The 20,402-nt window shown below is 42.8% G+C and overlaps 1 protein-coding gene across 1 annotated transcript; it reads right to left on the bottom strand.

Annotated features, from left to right (window-relative positions):
* Positions 1-237: 237 nt before the first annotated feature.
* Positions 238-20,268, bottom strand: reep5 (receptor accessory protein 5). The gene is made up of 5 exons (XM_078396342.1): positions 20,001-20,268; positions 19,351-19,444; positions 7,474-7,612; positions 3,647-3,815; positions 238-601 (listed from the first exon to the last, which is right to left on the bottom strand). The coding sequence occupies exons 1-5, from the start codon at positions 20,116-20,118 to the stop codon at positions 552-554; spliced, it is 570 nt and encodes a 189-aa protein (XP_078252468.1). The 5' UTR covers positions 20,119-20,268; the 3' UTR covers positions 238-551.
* Positions 20,269-20,402: the final 134 nt, after the last annotated feature.

Raw genomic sequence — 20,402 nt, 5'->3', positions numbered from 1 at the left:
CACGCTGTAATTTATGATTTTTTTTTTAAAACGGGTGATTGATTGTAAGGCACTGCAACATAAAGGCCAAGGTTATATAGACATTTATCATGTCATGATGGTTGCACACCCTCTGTGCCATGTCTGATCAACACCGTGCCCAGTTCTGGTTTAGGTTTCAGTCCTGGTTCACGATAATACATTTGCCTGGAAAAATGCTATAAATGTACTGATTAGTTTGAATAAATTGTTCCGAGATCGACTTTAGAAGTTTATTAAACATTCACCAGACAATAAAAGGACATGATAAACCAGATTTTTTTCCCACTAGAATTGAAATTCCATCATTGCCAGTAATATGATTTTCTTGCAATACGCAATTAAATACTGAATGTAGTATTACATTAAAATTGAGTATTATATCGTTTCCACTTGCTTTTGGTAAAACCGAGTATATAGATAAGAAATGCATTTAAAGTGTACATTAAAAAAAAAACTTTCCAAAGGCGGTATCTTAATGCTCTGGATCCCAGGGAGCAAAGAATAAAGGCAAGCTTTCTAAAAGGTATTATTTAAGTGCTCTTCTTTTCGTCAAAGATTAAGTTTGCTGTTGCTTTCTTAGCTGGAGAGACAAAAATGCACAAATAAAATGCATTACTACATGTTTATTTACTTGTAAATCTTCATGGTGCCAAAGATAAATTGCCTAACTGCCATCTTACATAAACAATTGCAATGTTTAGTAAATGTCCTGCACTCACATGGCATATCAATTCTTTCACATTAGCCTTTGAAGGTGAAAAAAAATATTAGCAGACTATTCAAAAGGTTCAGTGCAATTTCCAGTGGCCAATTAGTGTGTGCACAAGTGGTAGAATGTGGGGCATTGGAAATGTTGGGGAGAATAGGTTGTAAATGGATGCTTGACTGTTTGCGCAGTTCAAAGGGCCTGTTACCATTATGCCCACTTGAGTTTTTTTTAGTTTTACATTGAGGATAGATAAGGGAGAGTCAGCGGATGTGGTGTATCTAGACTTTCAAAAAACTATTGACAAGGTCCCACACAAGAAATTAGTGTGCAAAATTAGAGCACATGGTATTGGGGGTAGGGTATTGACTTGGATAGAGAACTGGTTGGCAGACAGGAAGCAGAGTAGGAATTAACGGGTCCTTTTCAGAATGGCAGGCAGTGACTAGTGGGGTGCCGCAAGGCTCAGTGCTGGGACCCCAGTTATTGACAATATATATTAACGATTTAGATGAGGGAATTAAATGTGACATCTTCATGTTTGTGGATGACAATGCTGAGTGGCAGTGTGAGCTGCGAGGCGGATGCTATGAGGTTGCAGTGTGACTTGGATAGGTTGGGTGAGTGGGCAGATGCAGTATAATGTGGATAAATGTGAGGTTATCCACTTTGGTGGCAAGAACAGGAAGGCAGATTATTATCTGAATGGTGTCAGATTAGGAAAATGGGAGGTGCACAAGATCTGGGTGTGCTTGTACATCAGTCGCTAAAAGTAAGTAGGCAGTGAAGAACGGTTGGCCTTCATTGTAAGAGGATTTGAGTTTAGGAGGAACCTCATAGCATCCACCTCTCAGCTCACACTGCCACCCAGCATTGTCATCTGCAGACATGGACATATCACATTTAATTCCCCCAATACCCTGTTGTCTAATTTTGCACACTAATCTCTTGTGTGGGACCTTGTCAAAGGCTTTTAGAAAGTCCAGATACACTACATCCGCTACTGCAGTTGTACAGGGCCCTGGTGAGACTGCACCTGGGGTATTGTGTGCACTTTTGGTCCCCTAATTTGAGGAAGGACATTATTGCTATTGAGGGAGTGCAGCGTTACCAGGTTAATTCCAGGGATGGCAGGACTGACAATATGCTGAAAGAATGGGTTGTCTGGGCTTGTATTCACTGGAATTTAGAAGGATGCAAGGAGATCTTACAGAAACAAAATTCTTAAAGGATTGGGCAGACTAGATGCAGGAAATATGTTCCTGATATTGGGGGAGTCCAGAACCAGGGGTCACAGTTTAACAATAAGGGGTAGGCCATTTAGGACTGAGATGAGGAAAAACTTTTTAACCCAGAGAGTTGTAAATCTGTGGAATTCTCTGCCACAGAAGACAGTGGAGGCCAATTCACTGGATGTTTTCAAGAGAGAGTTAGATTTAGCTCTTCGGGCTAAAGGAATCAAGAAATATGGGGAAAAAGCAGGAACAGGGTACTGATTTTAGATGATCAGCCATGATCACATTGAATGGCGGTGCTGGCTTAAAGGGCTGAATGGCCTACTCCACCAATTTTTCTATGTTTCATAGTCATACAGCACATAAACAGACCATGGTGACCATCTGGTACATAGCTGTACTAATCCCATTTACCAGTATTTGGTCTACAGACTTTGATTTGTTGGTGATTCAAGTGCTCATCTAGATACTTATAAAATTAGTGACCTTACTTCCCCACATCATTTACTCAGGCAGTGTGTTTTAATCTATTTCCCAGCTCAGCACTCAAAGCAGCAATCCTCCAACAGTAATTGTTCATGCAGAGTAGATATGTGGAACTCTGGTATAAAGGCCCAGGAATGGTGAATGACCCAGGATATTGCAAATGATCATCTAGATATATCCTACTCACAGGACAGAGCATTACTGAAGGGTACTCTTAACAATTTTTCTCCTTTTGAATATGTTTGCTTTAAGATAGTTACTTTACAGGGTTCATAAAAACATTTAATGCATCTCATATTTCGCTTATGCAGCTTACAGCCCAGTGGTATGAACATTGATTTCTCTCACTTCAGGAAGCCCCGGCATTCTCCCTCACACTATCCCTCCCCCACCCAAATCGCACGAGCTTCTAATTTTCACCCAACAGCTAACAATGGCGTATTTCCTTTATCATTGTTACCTTTTTGCATATCTTTTATTCATTGTTCTTGATCTCTCTACATCATCGTCTATATTGTTATTGAGGGCGTGTAGCGTAGGTTTACTAGGTTAATTCCCGGAATGGCGGGACTGTCTGTTGAAAGACTGGAGCGACTAGGCTTGTATGCACTGGAATTTAGAAGGATGAGAGGGGATTTTATCGAAACATAAGATTATTAAGGGGTTGGACATGTTAGAAGCAGGAAACATGTTCCCAATGTTGGGGTTGTCCAGAACCAGGGGCCACAGTTTAAGAATATGGGGTATGACATTTAGAACGGAGATGAGGAAAAACTTTTTCAGTCAGAGTTGTAAATCTGTGGAATTCTCTGCCTCAGAAGGCAGTGGAGGCCAATTCTCTGAATGCATTCAAGAGAGAGCTAGATAGAGCTCTTAAGGATAGCGGAGTCAGGGGGTATGGGGAGAAGGCAGGAACGAGGTACTGTTTGAGAATGATCAGCCATGATCACATTGAATGGCGGTGCTGGCTCGAATGGCCTACTCCTGCAACTATTGTCTATTGCTTGTTTCCCCTTTCCCTAACGAGTCTGAAGGGGGGCCTCGACCCAAAACGTCACCCATTCCTTCTCTCCAGAGATGCTGCCTGTCCCACTGAGTTACTCCAGCTGTTTGTTTCTATCTTCCATTTGATGTATATTCGGTGTAGCAGACCTGTTTACAAAACGATCAGTGAAATAATGTCTTGTTTTCATTTTACCATTTTCTCTGATGCTATCTGCAGCATCTGAGGCCCGGTCACTAAGATTCTTCGCAACTTTGTCCAGATCAGCCTCATGCTTGAGAAAGAAAGGGCGGATAAAACGCTTGTAGATCAACTGAGAGCCGTTGCTTGAGATGGGAGCCATGCACCAAACCAGGAATGCACACTAAATATCAGACAATGAGATACAGTCAGTAACTTGAGATATTTCATTAGTCTATAGTGCTATTGCATTACAATGAACTTTTACATCAACCATCACTTAAAATATCTTCTAGGATATCTTAATAGAATTATTTGCTGCAAACCTTGCACGTGTTCACTGTTGTCACTTCTACAATTGACTATCTTCATAGGATGTGATTTTTGTTTTTAAACATTAGAAAAAGTCAGGTCTTACCTAAATGGTACTGCAAATCAGAAAGACAAAATACCCATCAACTCATTGTAAAACATGCATTGCTGTGAGCTTTTGGGGACTGTGAGAGAGTGATGAAAGAAGGCAACAAATGAATAAAAAGGATGAAATATTAGCAAACAGGAGGTGGGGAGAAAGGTAATGGAAAGGTGAGAAAAGAAATGTGACTTATTTGAGCAGTGAGCCACCATGTACACTGAGCAGGAGAGGGGTGGCAATAGCAGAGACTGCTCCAAGCTTAACATTAATTCTTGAACATGCAAAATCAGGAACGATTCTACACCAGGACTCAAATTACTTTTCATTGTGGGACAAGTACTGGCCTTTAAAGTACACCGGTTTTCACTTCTGCTTATCATTCAATCTCTTTTGTATATTCCTTCAGTAGGTCATAAGTGATAGGAGCAGAATTAGGCCATTCAACCCATCGTCTACTCCGCCATTCACGGCTGATCAACCTCTCCCCTCCTAACTCCATTCTCCTGACTTCTCCCCAGAACCCGTGACACTAATCAAGAAAACCAGTATAACCCTTTTGTATAAACCCTTCAGTAATCAATCTCTTTAGTATGTCTGTGGGGGCATAAATCCATTTAGAGCAATGTACCCCTTTAAAGCAAATGCCTTATGTTGACTGGAACATTTCTGCTGATGAAGGTGAACACTGCATTAACAATCGCAAATTTGCAGTACTGTCCAATACTGAAGCACACAGTGGAAGTACTTTTAAAAAGGCTGCACAGTGCTCTGGAACACCTAAGAACATGTACAAGTACTATACTCTTGCAATTCTTTTTATCTCTCTAAATGTAATTGGCACGAGAGATATATTGTTACTTTTATAATGCTTATCCTCTAATACAACTTAATATCTGGCAGATGTAATACATTTTGAAATAGAAGGTTACAATGTTTGGCAATTCCTTTACAGCAATGCATCTTACAGTTCCCACTATAATCAGGAATGGCTAAAAGGGGTTACAAGTTGTGACTAGCTCAACCAAAAATTACGCATCTTCTATCCTAGTTCTGCACTGTTACCAATTCTTCTTCTCTTCTGTCGTATGTCTTTTAGACCTGCAGCTCCGTTGAGGCGAGCCAGGCCAACGTGTCATCATCCAGGTCAATCAGACCTCGTTCACCATTCGGTGGCCGGTATTTGGGGCAACTGGTGACTATGTGCTCCACTACCAATTCTGATTTTAAAACATCAAACACTTTTATTCCACTACACTGTTGACTTTTAAAAATGATTAAGAATTAGGCTTTTTCATTTGTTCCTTATAAGAACAGGAATGCAGAAGATAAAATGTTATTTAAATCACCCTTTTTCAGAATTACTTCCTTTTTGATTGCTACAAAAATCATGTCAACATTTGTTTTTAGGTTATTTGTTCTATCTGGTTTCCCTCAGGAGTACATGCTCTAAATGTAACTAAAGGAAATGGAGACTTCACTTATCTGGAACCAAATAAAAAGCATGTAATTTTTGAAAAAAACAAAACATACCACACTGCGGGATGAATATCCTTAATTATCCCCAATCCCAATTGATTGCCTAAGGAAGAGCATCAGAAGAGGATGAGCCCAGACTGGAGAAGGCACTGATCTCCTCATGAAAGGACCAATAGTCTCTGCTACTCTATCCTTGTATTTGTGAGCATCTTGTCACACATTCACTTGATATGGCTGAAGTATGAACAAGTGTGAGGATTTGTAGACACAGGTAAGCTTTTCCCTCCTCAGGATCCACAAAAGGTCATAAACTTGAAATGTTTGCTTTATTTCTTGCCCCACTAATGCTGCTTGACATGCAGAATATTTCTAGCATTCTCCAAACTTTCTGCATCTCCAGTATTTTGCCTTAGGATTACAATGGGAGTTTAGATCTCAAATGTCAAGAGTTTCATTTTGTGGTTATTGATTTTAGTTTTGCTTTGGAAATTAATTCTAACTTTAAAACTTGCAGTTTAGTGGCTGTTTGCATTAGATTCTTCTGGTGCAGCTGGGGAAACACTTCTGTGGTTATAGATTGTGCAATGCTCTGTACATGTAATCAACATGATTCAAAATGTCTTGTGCAATTGGGGACATTAATTGGAGATGTAATTTTCTGATGTTTTGATTGCCTCGTACATTCTGAACTTTGCAATATTAGAGCCGAACTGCAATGAGGTGAGTTTTAGGTTGAATTGGAAAACCTGTAGGACAGTCAAGAGAGACAGAGAGCGAGACCGAGAGAGAGAGAGTAGAGCATCTTCTTCCTTGACCATGAGATCAGTATGACTGGGTGTGGAATGCGAGACCAGTGGTGGAGAAAATGATGGAATCCATTATTAAAAGGTGCAATAGTAGATCATTTGGGAGAAACAGCCACAGGGGAAAAACAAGTCAGCATGGATTTACAATATATGGTCCTACAGCAAATTTAAAAAAACATAGAAAGTGACTAAATACATAAGATGTAGATTCTTGATTGTTATCTACATCTCTCAAAATGTGGCAGTTCACTCGAATAATATGAAATATGCAGTAAATATTTTTTTTATGCATCTGTCCACCTTACTTTCATCCTCTTTAAAAATATGACCTCTCTGAAAAAACTCAAATTACAATCACAACAATTAGAATGCAGCCATCATAGAACTATCAAGAGCCTTAAATTTCTGATTCTATTCTCTTTTAATGTTTATCCAGAACATGAATGATATAAACAAGTATGCAGTTATCACTATTTACTGAAAGTAGACGCTGCCCTCCTAACAATTATTTTACTTTTCAACGGAATGGCTATAAACTAGATAGTGCAGATAATGAGGTACATTAGTTGACCTACCTCACTGAAATGACCACTGGATATTATGAATTGGTATGTAGGTTAATTGGCTGGGTAAATGTAAAAATTGTCCCTAGTGGGTGTAGGATAGTGTTAATGTGTGGGGATCGCTGGGCGGCACGGACTTGGAGGGCCGAAAAGGCCTGTTTCCGGCTGTGTATATATATGATATGATAATTAAGGTTTATCAGAAATCTATGACTGAAACAGGGTATGTACTTGTGCAATTTGCAGATATATGAGGAAGACAAGCAACATTAGAAATGTGAAGATTATGTAATGCCACAGCTGGAAAGGAAATAGAAATGAAAGATTTCTTCATTGGAAAGAGGTTCATATGCAACGACAAATAAAAAAAATCATAGAATGTTATGGCATGAGTATTGTAGGCCAAAGGGGCATGTTCATGTGCTGCACTGTTCTATGTTACAACTTTTCTCCATTAACCTAGAATACATTTTAAATCAGTAGACAAGCATTGACGAATGCTAACAATACAACTTGAATATTTGCTATTTTACTTGTTCTATCTTTTGTACATAATTACAATAATAATCCATTTTTACTCACCTTCAGTATGTAATAGAACGGAAACCAGGAAAAAAGTATGTCAGAGAAGAATTCAGCTACGCTGAAGATACCATAAACTACCCAGTACATCAGCCATATTGTGTCATCTTCCTTATCAGGGCTTTCAATGGCCTTGATTCTGCAGGAAAGAAAACCAAAATAAACAATGATTAATTATTGCTTTCAGATACCCCAAGAACTTAATACCGAATTTCATACAGATAAATGTGAGGTGTTGCATTTTGGGATGTCTAACAAGGGCAGGACCTACACAGTAAATGGTAGGCCTCTGGGGACTTGTAGAGCAGATGTGCAGGTGCATGGTTCCTTGAAAGTCGAGTTGCAGGTAGATCAGGTAATCAAAAAGGCTCTTGGCACATTGGCCTTCATCAGTCAGAGTATTGGGTATAGAAGTTGGGAGGACATGTTACAGTTGTGTAAGACGTTGGTGAGACTGCATTTAGAGTATTGTATTCAGTTCTGGGCACCTTGTTATAGGAAAGATATTGTCAAGCTTGAAAGGGTTCAGAGAAGATTTACGAAGATGTTGCCAGGACTAGAGGGTCTGGGCTATGAAAGGTTGAGTAGGCTGGGTCTCTATTCCTTGGAGCGTAGGAGGATGAGAGGTGATCTTATAGAGATGTGTATAAAATCATGAGAGGAATAGATTGGGTAGATGCACAGAATCTCTTGCACAGAGTAGGGGAATCTGATCTGATTGGACAGCAATGCTTTTCACATGACAATAACAACGATGGCCATAAAAACTATAACATTACCATCACCATAGCTACAGAAATGGAAGGGGGCATTTAGTTTCCAGTCTCTGTCAGCCCTATACCAGAGAAATCTGGAGCAACATGGTGTTAGCACCGCTACCTTTCAGCTCCAAAGATCAGAGTTCGATCCTAACATCTGGTGTGCAGTTTGCTCATTCGGCCTGCGATCACGTGGGTTTTCATGGATGCTTGTTTCATCCCAAGCACGTGTTCAAAAAAAAAATCAGAGGAGTAAATGGACATGCAAGAAAGAATAAGTTGCAATGGTTTCAAGGAAATAGGAGGATGGCATTGATAGGATTGTTATGCTGGACGTGGCATGGATCTAATGAACCTAGCGATTTCTTCCTAATGACTACATAGATCTATCCAGACCTTCTCCCCAGTGCCCTGCAAATTCTCCCTTTTTAAAGACTACAATGGAATTTTCCTCTATTATGACTACCACAGGGAAAACTTGATTCAGGAACAGCTGCTTCCCTACTGTTATCAGACTATTGAATGGTCCTCCCATAAAATAGAGTGCAGCTCTGATCTTCCTAACAAACTCACTGCAAAGCTTATACCTTTTCTCTGTAATGCTATAATGCTCTAACACTATATTCTGCACTCTGGTATTTTTCCCTTTTCTCTACCCATCTTATGTATGGCTTGATTGTACTCGTGCTGTTTGAGTTGATTGAATAGCATGCAAACAAAGCTATTCAGCGTATCTCGGTCGGTGCGCCTGACAATAAAAAAAATACTAATGCTCTCCTGATCTTGATCACAAAGAACCAACAAGGTTCTGCTTCATTTTATTATGTTCTAGATTAATTATCTTTTCAGCTCCAACGAGAACACCGCTCTAGACCATGCAAAAAAACACATCCTGAAAGGAAATCAAAGTGCTACATTTTGAGGAAATGAACATTGTACGATCTTGATACATGTTTAGTATTAAAATGCTAAGCTACCGAAGAGGAGCTGTGATATTAATAAGAAGGCTGCTCCCTCTCTTTCGGTTTGGTTGGATTGATTCGGTATCACAGTACACATGCTTCCTTATGAGGGGGGTGGGGGAGAGGGAGAGTGGGGGAAAGGGAGGAGAGAATGTGGGGGTGGGGGGAGGAGAGAGTGGGGGAAAGGGGGGTGGGAGAGAGTGCGAGTGGGGGTGGGAGGAGAGTGGAACTGCAGAGGAGGGGAGAGTGCGGGTGGGGAGGAGGAGGGGTGGGGGGAAGGGGACAGCAGGGGGGGGGTGGTAGTGGGGGGATGAGAGAGTGGTGGTGGGGGGAAGGGGGACAGTGGGGTCAGGAAAGAGGAGTGTGGGGGAGGGGGGAGGTTGGGAGGAGCAGAAAGTGGGGGGTGGGAGGGAGAGTGGGACTGGGGAGGGGACAGCAGGGGAGGGGGTGATGGTGGGGGGAAGAGTGGGGGTGGGAGGGAAGGGGGACAGTGAGGGTCAGGGAAGAGGGGAGAGTAGGGGGGTGGGAAGGGGGATGGGGGGAAGGGGACAGTGAGAGTGAAAGGAGGGGGAGGGTGGGGGGAGGAGAGAGGGGGTGTGGTGGGAAGGGGGGTGGTGGTGGTGGGAAGAGATTGGGGGGTAGGGGGACAGCGGGGGTGGGGGAATGCAGGTGGGGCTAGTGGGTGGAGGGGAGGGGTGGGTGAGGAGGGGTGGAGAGAGGGGGTGAGGGAGAGTGAGAGTGGGGCTTGGGGAGAGTGCGAGTGGGGCTGGGGAGGAGAGAATGTGGGGGGTGGGGGGAGGAGAGAGTGGGGAAAGTGGGGGTGGGGAGGAGAGAGTGGGGAAAGGGGGGGGAGTGAGAGTGAGGCTGGGGAGGAGAGAATGAGGGGGTGGGGGAGGAGAGAGTGGTGGAAAAGGGGGTGGTGGGGAATGGGGGGGTGGAGGAGAGTGCGAGTGGGGGTGGGAGAGTGGGATTGGGGAGGAGGGCAGGGTGGGGAGGAGGGGTGGGAGGGAGGAGGGGTGGTGGTGGGGGGATGAGAGAGTGGGGTGGGGGAGAAGGGGAAAAGTGGAGGGCATGGAAGATGGGAGAGTTGGGGGTGGGGAGGGGAGGGATAAGGGGGATTGAGTAGGGGTTGAGGGTGCTACACCAATACAGGAGAGGCTTTGGGTGCAAGGCTTCTCGGTCACACCCTCTCCCCTTCCCTGTACCGCCTTTAATTGCACCCCCCTCTCCTGGAGGAGCACGGCACCACAGTGAAGGAGAAAGAAGATGGCCGCTGGCAGGATGGTGTCAGTGGCTCCCTCTCCCCTCCCCATTCCCCCATCCTCACCCACCCCTCCCCTCTCCACTCCCCCCCCCCCCCCCCCCCCCCCCCCCCAATTGAGACTCTTTTTTTTTTAACAGACAATTTATTTTAAAGGAAAAAACGCGATTTCCCCAGGTCACAATGGAAACCCTAGGAGGAACGGGCCCAACTTGGTCTAGTATATATATATTACTAAAACTCTCATATTGTATATTTGTGCATATATTTGTTTTTGAAATATAGCCAAAACGATACACAATAGTGCGACAATTTTAGGCCCACATTACTCACTTTTGTCCTGGGGTTGAAATGTTTGTTAAATTTTATGTTTTTCACTTCTGGAAGGGATAAGAGAGTAAGGTCAGGGCCAATTGTGACCGGTGTGAGAGGGGAGGTGAATACCAAAATTAAAGTGTTGTATTTAAATGCGCGAAGTATAAAAAATAAAGTGGATGAGCTTGAGGCTCAGTTAGACATTGGCAAGTATGATGTTGTGGGAATCACTGAGACATGGCTACAAGAGGACCAGGGCTGGGAACTGAATATTCAGGGGTACACAACATATAGAAAAGACAGACAGGCAGAGGGGGTGGGGTCACTCTGTTGGTGAGGAATGATATTCACTCCCTTGCAAGGGGTGACATAGAATCAGATGTAGAATCAGTATGGATAGAAATGAGGAATTGTAAGGGTAAAAAGACCCTAAAGGGAGTTATCTACAGGCCCCCAAACAGTAGCCTCGACACAGGGTGCAAGTTGAATCAGGAGCTAAAATTGCCATGTCGCAAATGTAATGTTACGGTGGTTATGGGAGATTTCAACATGTAGGTAGACTGGGAAAATCAGGTTGGTAATGGACCCCAGGAAAGAGAGTTTGTGGAGTGCCTCCGAGATGGATTCTTAGAACAGTCTACCAGGGAGAGGGTAATTCTGGATTTAGTGTTGTGTAATGAACCTGATCTGATAAGGGGACTCGAGGTAAAAGAGCGATTAGGAGGCAGTGATCACAAAATGATAAGTTTTAATCTACAAATTGAGAGGGAGAAGGGAAAATCAGAAGTGTCAGTAATACAGTATAGCAAAGGGGATTACAGAGGCATGAGGCAGGAGCTGGTCAGAATTGACTGGAAGGAGGTCCTGACAGGGAAGACGGTGGAACAGCAATGGCAGGTATTCCAGGGAATAATGCAGAAGTTGCAGGATCAATTTATCCCAAAGAGGAGGAAAGATTCTAAGGGGAGTAAGAGGCACCCGTGGCTGGCAAGGGAAGTCAAGGACAACATAAAAATAAAAGAGAAGAGGTACAACAAAGCAAAGAAGAGTGGGAAGCCAGAGGATTGGGACTCTTTTAAAGAGCAACAGAAGATAACTAAAAAGGCAATACGGGGAGAAAAGATGAGGTACGAGGGTAAACTAGCCAATAATATAAAGGAAGATAGTAAAAGCTTTTTTAGGTATGTAAAGAGGAAAAAACTAGTCAAGGCAAATGTGGGTCCCTTGAAGACAGAAGCAGGGGAATTTATTATGGGGAACAAGGGAAATGGCAGACGAGTTGAACCGGTACTTTGGATCTGTCTTCACTAAGGAAGATACAAGCAATCTCCCAGATGTTCTAGTGGCAAGAGATCCTAGGGTGACGGAGGAACTGAAGGAAATCCACATTAGGCAGGAAATGGTGTTGGGTAGACTGATGGAACTGAAGGCTGATAAATCCCTAGGGCCTGATGGTCTGCATCCCAGAGTACTTAAGGAGGTGGCTCTAGAAATTGTGGACGCATTGGTGATCATTTTCCAATGTTCTATAGATTCAGGATCAGTTCCTATGAATTGGAGGGTAGCTAATTTTGTCTCACTTTTTAAGAAAGGAGCGAGAGAGAAAACGGGAAATTATAGACCAGTTAGTCTTACATCAGTGGTGGGGAAGATGCTGGAGTCAATTATAAAAGACGAAATTGCAGAGCATTTGGATAGTAGTAACAGGATCATTCCGAGTCAGCATGGATTTACGAAGGGGAAATCATGCTTGACTAATCTTCTGGAATTCTTTGAGGATGTAACTAGGAAAATTGACAGGGGAGTACCTCGACTTTCAGAAAGCCTTCGACAAGGTTCCATATAGGAGATTAGTGGGCAAAATTAGAGCACATGGTATTGGAGGTAGGGTACTGACATGGATAGAAAATTGGTTGACAGACGGAAAGCAAAGAGTGGGGATAAATGGGTCCCTTTCAGAATGGCAGGCAGTGACTAGTGGGGTACCGCAAAGCTCGGTGCTGGGACCACAGCTATTTACAATATACATTAATGACTTGGATGAAGGGATTAAAAGTACCATTAGCAAATTTGCAGATGATACAAAGCTGGGTGGTAGTGTGAACTGTGAGGAAGATGCTATGAGGTTGCAGGGTAACTTGGACAGGTTGTGTGTGTGGGCGGATGCATGGCAGATGCAGTTTAATGTGGATAAGTGTGAGGTTATCCACTTTGGTGGTAAGAATAGGAAGGCAGATTATTATCTTTTTTTATTTAATTTTTTTATTTAAATTTTTTTTTTTAAATTGTAATATATTCATCTTCATCTTTTTTTCATTGAAGTGACTATATTTTATATTGATTGTTGTTTGCTGTGCCTTTTTAATTTTAACTTAATTTAATGCACTTTATTCCTCGGGATTGTGGGAAACGGTATTTCGATTTTCTGTCTGTGTAAACTAACTGAAAATTGACAATAAAGTTGACTTTGACTTGACTTGACTTTGAAGTTAGGAAAAGGGGACGTACAACGAGATCTGGGTGTCCTAGTGCATCAGTCACTGAAAGGAAGCATGCAGGTACAGCAGGCAGTGAAGAAAGCCAATGGAATGTTGTCGTTCATAACAAGAGGAGTTGAGTATAGGAGCAAAGAGGTCCTTCTGCAGTTGTACAGGGCCCTAGTGAGAACGCACCTGGAGTACTGTGTGCAGTTTTGGTCTCCAAACTTGAGGAAGGATATTCTTGCTATTGAGGGCGTGCAGCATAGGTTTACTAGGTTAATTCCCGGAATGGCGGGACTGTCATATGTTGAAAGACTGGAGCGACTAGGCTTATATACACTGGAATTTAGAAGGATGAGAGGGGATCTTATCGAAATGTACAAGATTATTAAGGGGTTGTACACGTTAGAGGCAGGAAACATGTTCCCAATGTTAGGGGAGTCCAGAACAAGGGGCCACAATTTAAGAATAAGCGGTAGGCCATTTAGAACGGAGATGAGGAAAAACTTTTTCAGTCAGAGAGTTGTGAATCTGTGGAATTCTCTGCCTCAGAAGGCAGTGGAGGCCAATTCTCTGAATGCATTCAAGAGGGATTTATTCACAAAATGCTGGAGTAACTCAGCAGGTCAGGCAGCATCTCGGGAGAGAAGGAATGGGTGACGTTTCGGGTCGAGACCCTTCTTCAGTCTGAGATGCAAGAGGTCCTTCTCTCCCGAGATGCTGCCTGACCTGCTGAGTTACTCCAGCATTTTGTGAATAAATCGATTTGTACCAGCATCTGCAGTTATTTTCTTATACTGCATTCAAGAGGGAACTAGATAGAGCTCTTAAGGATAGTAAAGTCAGGGGGTATGGGGAGAATGCAGGAACGGGGCACTGATTGAGAATGATCAGCCATGATCACATTGAATGGCGTTGCTTTGCTGGCTCGTAGGGCCGAATGGCCTACTCCTGCACTTATTGTCTATTGTCTAAATTTTATGTTTTTCACTTTTTAAACTTTAATAAATCCCTTTTTCCCTTGCCCTTCCCGTCAGCCATACCTGTCTCCGTTTTCGAAGTCACAATGGGAGAAGGTCCGCGCATGCGCAGTTGGGGCCTGTTGATCTAATAGATACTCCCCGACTTACAATGACTCGACTTATGATATTTTGACTTTGCCTTGGTGCAAACGGCAGCGACCCGTTGCGAGCCGAAGCTCGCTCCAGGCCACGTGATCTAATACAGATGCTCCCCGACTTACGATGCTTCGATGCGATATTTGTGGGGAGGGGGTTTGCACGGAGGGTCGCCGGGCCCGCAGGAGAGATTTGGACCCAACAGGTCCACACCCGTCTAGTTATTATTATTATTGCACTACTATTATTTGTTTTGAGTATGCTTTTATATATATAATATATATATATATATATATATATATATATATATATAATGTGTGTGTGTGTGTGTACTTATGAGTATGTGTGTATATATACACACTGAACTTTTTTTTCTCTCGTTTATCATATTGTTTACAGTGTACTATATTTACATATTCTGTTGTGCTGTAGCAAGTAAGAATTTTATTGTTCTATCTGGGACATCTGTACACTAAAACTCTGTTTGTTTGTTTGTTCCTGAACTGCAGCCGAAACGGTACACGATAGTGCGACAATTTTAGGCCCACCTTACTCACCGTAATCCCTTTGGTGCTAATGGAAGAAGTTTCATTGAAATCGGTGTTATATTTTTTAAGTTATTCACATTTTAAAGTTTAAATCTATCTCCTAGGGAGGGATGGGGATAAGGGGGGTTGAGGGGGGATAGAGTGGGGGGAGGGGGAGTGGAGGAGGGAGGGGAGGGGAGGAGAGGGTGCTGCACCAATGCAGGAGAGGTTTGAGCCCAACGGGTCCACTTGGTCTAGTATGACAATAAAACACTCTTGACTCTCGACTCTTGATGTTCAGGGGTATACTGAAACACATTCTTTTCCATGTTATCCAGGACAATCATGTCATACTAGACCAAGTGGACCCGTTGGGCTCAAACCTCTCCTGCATTGGTGCAGCACCCTCTCCTCCCCTCCCCTCCCCTCCCTCCTCCACTCCCCCTCCCCCCACTCTATCCCCCCTCTTGGTCTTGATTATCCACAATCAGTAACCCATGCCTGCCGTCTCCCCATATCCCTTGATTCCACTAGCCCCAAGTGTTCTATCCAACTCTCTTTTACATTCATCCAGTGAATTGGCCTCCACTGCCCTCTGTGAAAGAGAATTCCACAAACCGACAACTCTCTGGGTAAAAAAGTTTTTTCTCATCTCAGTTTTAAATGGCCTCCCCTTCATTCTTAGACTGTGGCCCCTGGTTCTGGACTCCCCCAACATTGGGAACATTTTTCCTCCATCTAGCTTGTTCAGTCCTTTTATAATTTTACATGTTTCTATAAGATCCCCTCTCATCCTTCTAAATTCCAGTGAATACAAGCCTAGTCTTTCCAATCTTTCCTCATATGACAGTCCCGCCATCCCAGGGATTAACCTCGTGAACCTACGCTGCACTGCCTCAATAACAAGGATGTCTTTCCTCAAATTAGGAGACCAAAACTGCACACAATACTCCAGATGTGGTCTCATCAGGGCCCTGTACAACTGCAGAAGGACCTCTTTACTCCTATACTCAAATCCTCTCGTTGTGAAGGCCAACATGCCATTCGCTTTCTTCACTGCCTGCTGTACCTGCACGTTCCCGAAACTCCTCCAGGGATGCACTCGATTCCAGCTGCCTATACCTGTCCCATGCATCCTTCTTGTTTTTGTCCAATGCCTCAATTTCCCTCAGCAGCCAAGCTTCCTTATATTTGCCCTTCACTCTAATGGGCACGTACAAATCCTGAGCTTTCGTCAGCACACTTTTAAAAACATCCCACTTGGCCGATGTTCCTTTCCATTGATATAACCTGCTCCAGTCAACTTAAGCGAGACCTTCTCTCATACCCTCAAAGTTGGCCTTACCCCAGTTGAGCATTTTAACATGTGGACCTTCTCCGTCCCTATCCATAACTATCTTAAACCTAATCGAACTGTAGTCACTGGTCCCAAATGGCTCCTCCACAAACACTTAATTAACTTGCCCTTCCCAATTTCCCAATACTAGGTCCATCATTGCCCTCTCACATGTGGGGGCCTCTACATATTGCTTAAGAAAACTCTCCTGAACACTTTTGAGGAATTGCACCCCATTTAAACCCTTCACACTGATTTTCCCAGTCTATATTGGGAAAGTTAAAATCCCCTACTACAACAACCTTATTTGACCTGCAGGTGTTTGCCATCTCCTGGCATATTTGTTCTTCTAATTCCCGTTGACTATTCTGGGGTCTGTAGTACACCCCCAACAAGGTGACCATCCCTTTCTTGTTCCTCAGCTCCACCCTTATAGCCTCACTAGATGAACTGTCCATGATGTCACCTCTGATCACTGCCTTGACATCCTACTTAACCAACAATGCAACCCCCCCCCCCCTCCTCGTTTTCTCTCACCCCTGTCTCTCCTGAAGTTCCTGTACCCCGGACCATTGAGCTGGCAGTCCTGCTCCTCCCTTAACCAGGTTTCATTTATGGCTACAACATCCCAGTCGCTCGTACCTATCCATACCCTAAGCTCATCTGCCTTACCCGTCAGGCCCCTTGCATTAAAATACATGCAGTTTAAACCAATCCTCCTTCCTCGCTCTCCGTCTTTCACCTGTCCATTCTGTCCACTAACCTTTCCCACACCACCCTCCATACCAACCTCTAGCCTCTCACGTGCCTCTGTCCTGTATGAGACCCCACCTCCCTACCAATCTAGTTTAAACCTTCCTGTGTAGCATTAGCAAACTTGCCCGCTAGGATGTTGGTCCCTCTCCAGTTAAGGTGCAACTTGTCCCTTTTGTACAGGTCAGTCCTGCCCCAGAAGAGATCCCAATGATCCAGAACATTCAGTTCCAAATTCATTTGTTATTTTAGAAACTATTGGACCAAGTGGACCCATTGGGCCCAATTCTCTCCTGTATTGGTGCAGCACCTCTCCTACCCCCACTCCCCCCTCCACCCCCCCCCCCTTATCCTCCCTCCCTCTGCCCCCTCCCTCCCTCCCTCCCTCCCTAGGAGATAGATTTAAACTTTAAAATGTGAATAACTTAAAAAATATAACACTGATGTCAATGAAATTTCTTCCATTAGCACCAAAGGGACGACGGTGAGTAAGGTGGGCCTAAAATTGTTGCGCTATCGTGTACCATTTTGGCTGTAGATCAGGAACAAACAAACAAACAAATGAGAGTTTTAGTATATAGATAATAAATTATTTCTACCCATTTTCACATGCATAAATGTAATATATTTGAAAGGAAGTTCTGGTATATTAATGTTGCCAAAGAATTATGCAATATATTTTTCCAAACTACTTCAACATTTGGTAACCTCGCCCATTATTGTAGATACATAATTTATGCTTACAACAGCCACCTTGCATGTACTATTTTAATGCACTTAATTTTATTAGTGTATGGTCATTTGGACTCCTGTCCACAAGAGCATAACTTCCGTGGAATTGAATTCCGCTAATTTCTAAAATAACAATTCAGAGATTAAATGATTTCAAAAACATATTTTGCAAAGATTTTCAGAAGACCTAAATTAGTCTTTAAAAAGAAAACATGTAAAAAATAAACTGTATGACATTAATCAGACATATGACAAGTCATTAGTTTCCATCTGAGCCTGTTCATTCCAAAATGAAGAAGTGCCATCACATGACATGACCTAACAAATTTTGAAAATGCATTGTGGCTTCATAGGAACATTATAAACCAACCGCATTGATCTTGCATCGCCTCGAATCTTTCTGTAATTTCAGTATCTGTTTGGAGGCCACGATTCCTTTTATGTTGTTAATATTATTTTTTTCTAAAGCAACACCAAACTTGCTATCCTCCTCTCAGCTCTGCGCCTCTCCTACCTCCAAACAATCACACGTTATGTACTGCTTGGCCACTGCAAAAAATACCACAACCTCTTTCCCAGTTTGGATGGAAGGTTTTTGATCTGAAACGATAATGGTGTTCCTCTTCCTGCAGGTGCTATCTGACCAACATTTTCTGGTTTTTTTTCTTCAGATCTCCATCATCTGTGGGCTGTTTTCGATTCTCATTTGTGACAATAATCTATAGATTTTTGGATGATAATATTTCAATATTTCAAGCTCTCCGAAGAGGTCAGTGTTAAGTGCAATCTCTCACATTACATTAAAGCCGGGTCTTTAAAATGAGAAAGATCAATTACTACTCTCTGGTGAATCCACATAGACAGTGAGGCTATGATTAAACCCAGCTATCCCAAACTGGGAAGCGAGGTCACTGCAGGATGTTAACATCAATCAAGGACAAAACAGATTTAGGTTATAATGACTATACTGTTGCATCATGACAAGGCTTGTGTGCTGTACAGGCAATCCCTCCATTACAGGAGATTGGCATTGCTACAAAACAGGTTATATCATAATTTTCCAAAACACACATGATTTGAAAAAAAAGAAAAAACAAGCATTGCAAAAAAAAATGTTTACTTCTTTTCTATATATTCCATGGGTGCATTTTACTCCATATCTCAAATTTTGGGTAGTAATTTGTGAATAAGAATTCAATTCAGTAACCTAAATGGCTGCAATGTGGATGTCACCTGCGTATAATAAATGGCCACACAGGTGAGAGGCTCATGGGAAACTACATTTGTGGAATGATACACCACCAGAATTTAATACCTTTCAAAGGGTAATGAAATTTTACTGTGTGTGCAAAACCCTGGTTATTAAAAAGTATATGTTTAAAGCAGCAGTACGATAAACTGAAAACTGGTAAATACAATGCAAATTCAACGTTCTGCCAAATTATTCCACAGACCACAGACATATTTTCGTGATATTTAATATATGGACCGTTTCCATCCCAGAAATCATTAATTCATAAAGTAACGAGCAGCAACGTAGCGTCTCTCCACAAAGATCAATTTGTTAATACCACGGGTTTAAAAGAGATTAAAAACTTCGCAGATTTAGATTAGAATAAAGTGGTTGTCACTTACGAGACATAAGCAGGATAAACGAATCCGATCAAGTTGCAAACTAAAGATGCTGCGTAGCCGATCACAAGGTAAATGGAAATGAATGCAACGAAGGCTGTTAAAAGAAACAGATATACTGTAACATAAAGCACATTAGCGGCTATTCTTATACCAAAGGGAACCAATTTAGCAAAAGGGCGGAGGCGGTGGACTGCATATCTGTCAGATCCTTTTTTCCCGGTAACAGTCCGAAAGTAACAACCATAGCTAACATCTTATTTTAATATTAATTATGTTTCCACTGTTTATTTCTTTAATATCAGCGAGTTGGCTGATGGAAGGTAACGTTGACATACAGTTAATAAAGTATTAATCTGAAATGGCCACCTCGCCGTGTTAGATTACACCCAAAATATGGTTACAAGTCGATTCGTTTACAGATGCACACACAAGCAATCCGGTGTGAACGTAGTTACATTCCCCGATGGATACATTGTATTTCAATCTAAAGTAGAATCGGACATCGGTTTTTTGTCCCCCACAAATTTAAGTTTACGTAACTTGCAGCTGACATGTTGTGGCAACGCAGAATTAACGGCAGATATCTGCCATTACCAGTATGGAGTGTTGGCTATTGGCAATGAACGCAAGCACGGCTCGCCCTGACTCACCCAAAGCAATGTAAGTTTTTTTAATCCCCGTCTTGCTTTCGATTTTCCCCAGAATATCCGACAGTAGGTTTTTCTCATTGAGGAAGTTATCCAGGCGCTGCATAATGGACGTTGCCATGATTTACAGTGTGAGGCCGCTCGGTGTTTGCAGGTTGCAACTCTGATCTGGAACACTGCGACTGCGAATGTCTGCAGCGCCCGGGCGGGGCGGGGCGGGGTCCGGGCGCGCGGCGCCGATCTCCCCCCTCCGCACCGTCTGTCCCGAGACGTCACAGCGTGTGCGTCACAATGTCCCCGGCTTTCTCTCGCGCGTGCGACCCACCTCCCAACTGCTCGCTCCCGCCACACCATCTCCATCACTTTGTATCCACTCTTGTAAACCAGCGTCTGCAGTTCTTAGTT

Source organism: Rhinoraja longicauda, chromosome 3, assembly GCF_053455715.1.
Source record: "Rhinoraja longicauda isolate Sanriku21f chromosome 3, sRhiLon1.1, whole genome shotgun sequence".
In the NCBI taxonomy this organism is placed as follows: Eukaryota; Metazoa; Chordata; class Chondrichthyes; order Rajiformes; family Arhynchobatidae; genus Rhinoraja; species Rhinoraja longicauda.
This window is presented reverse-complemented; position numbering and strand designations above follow the sequence as displayed.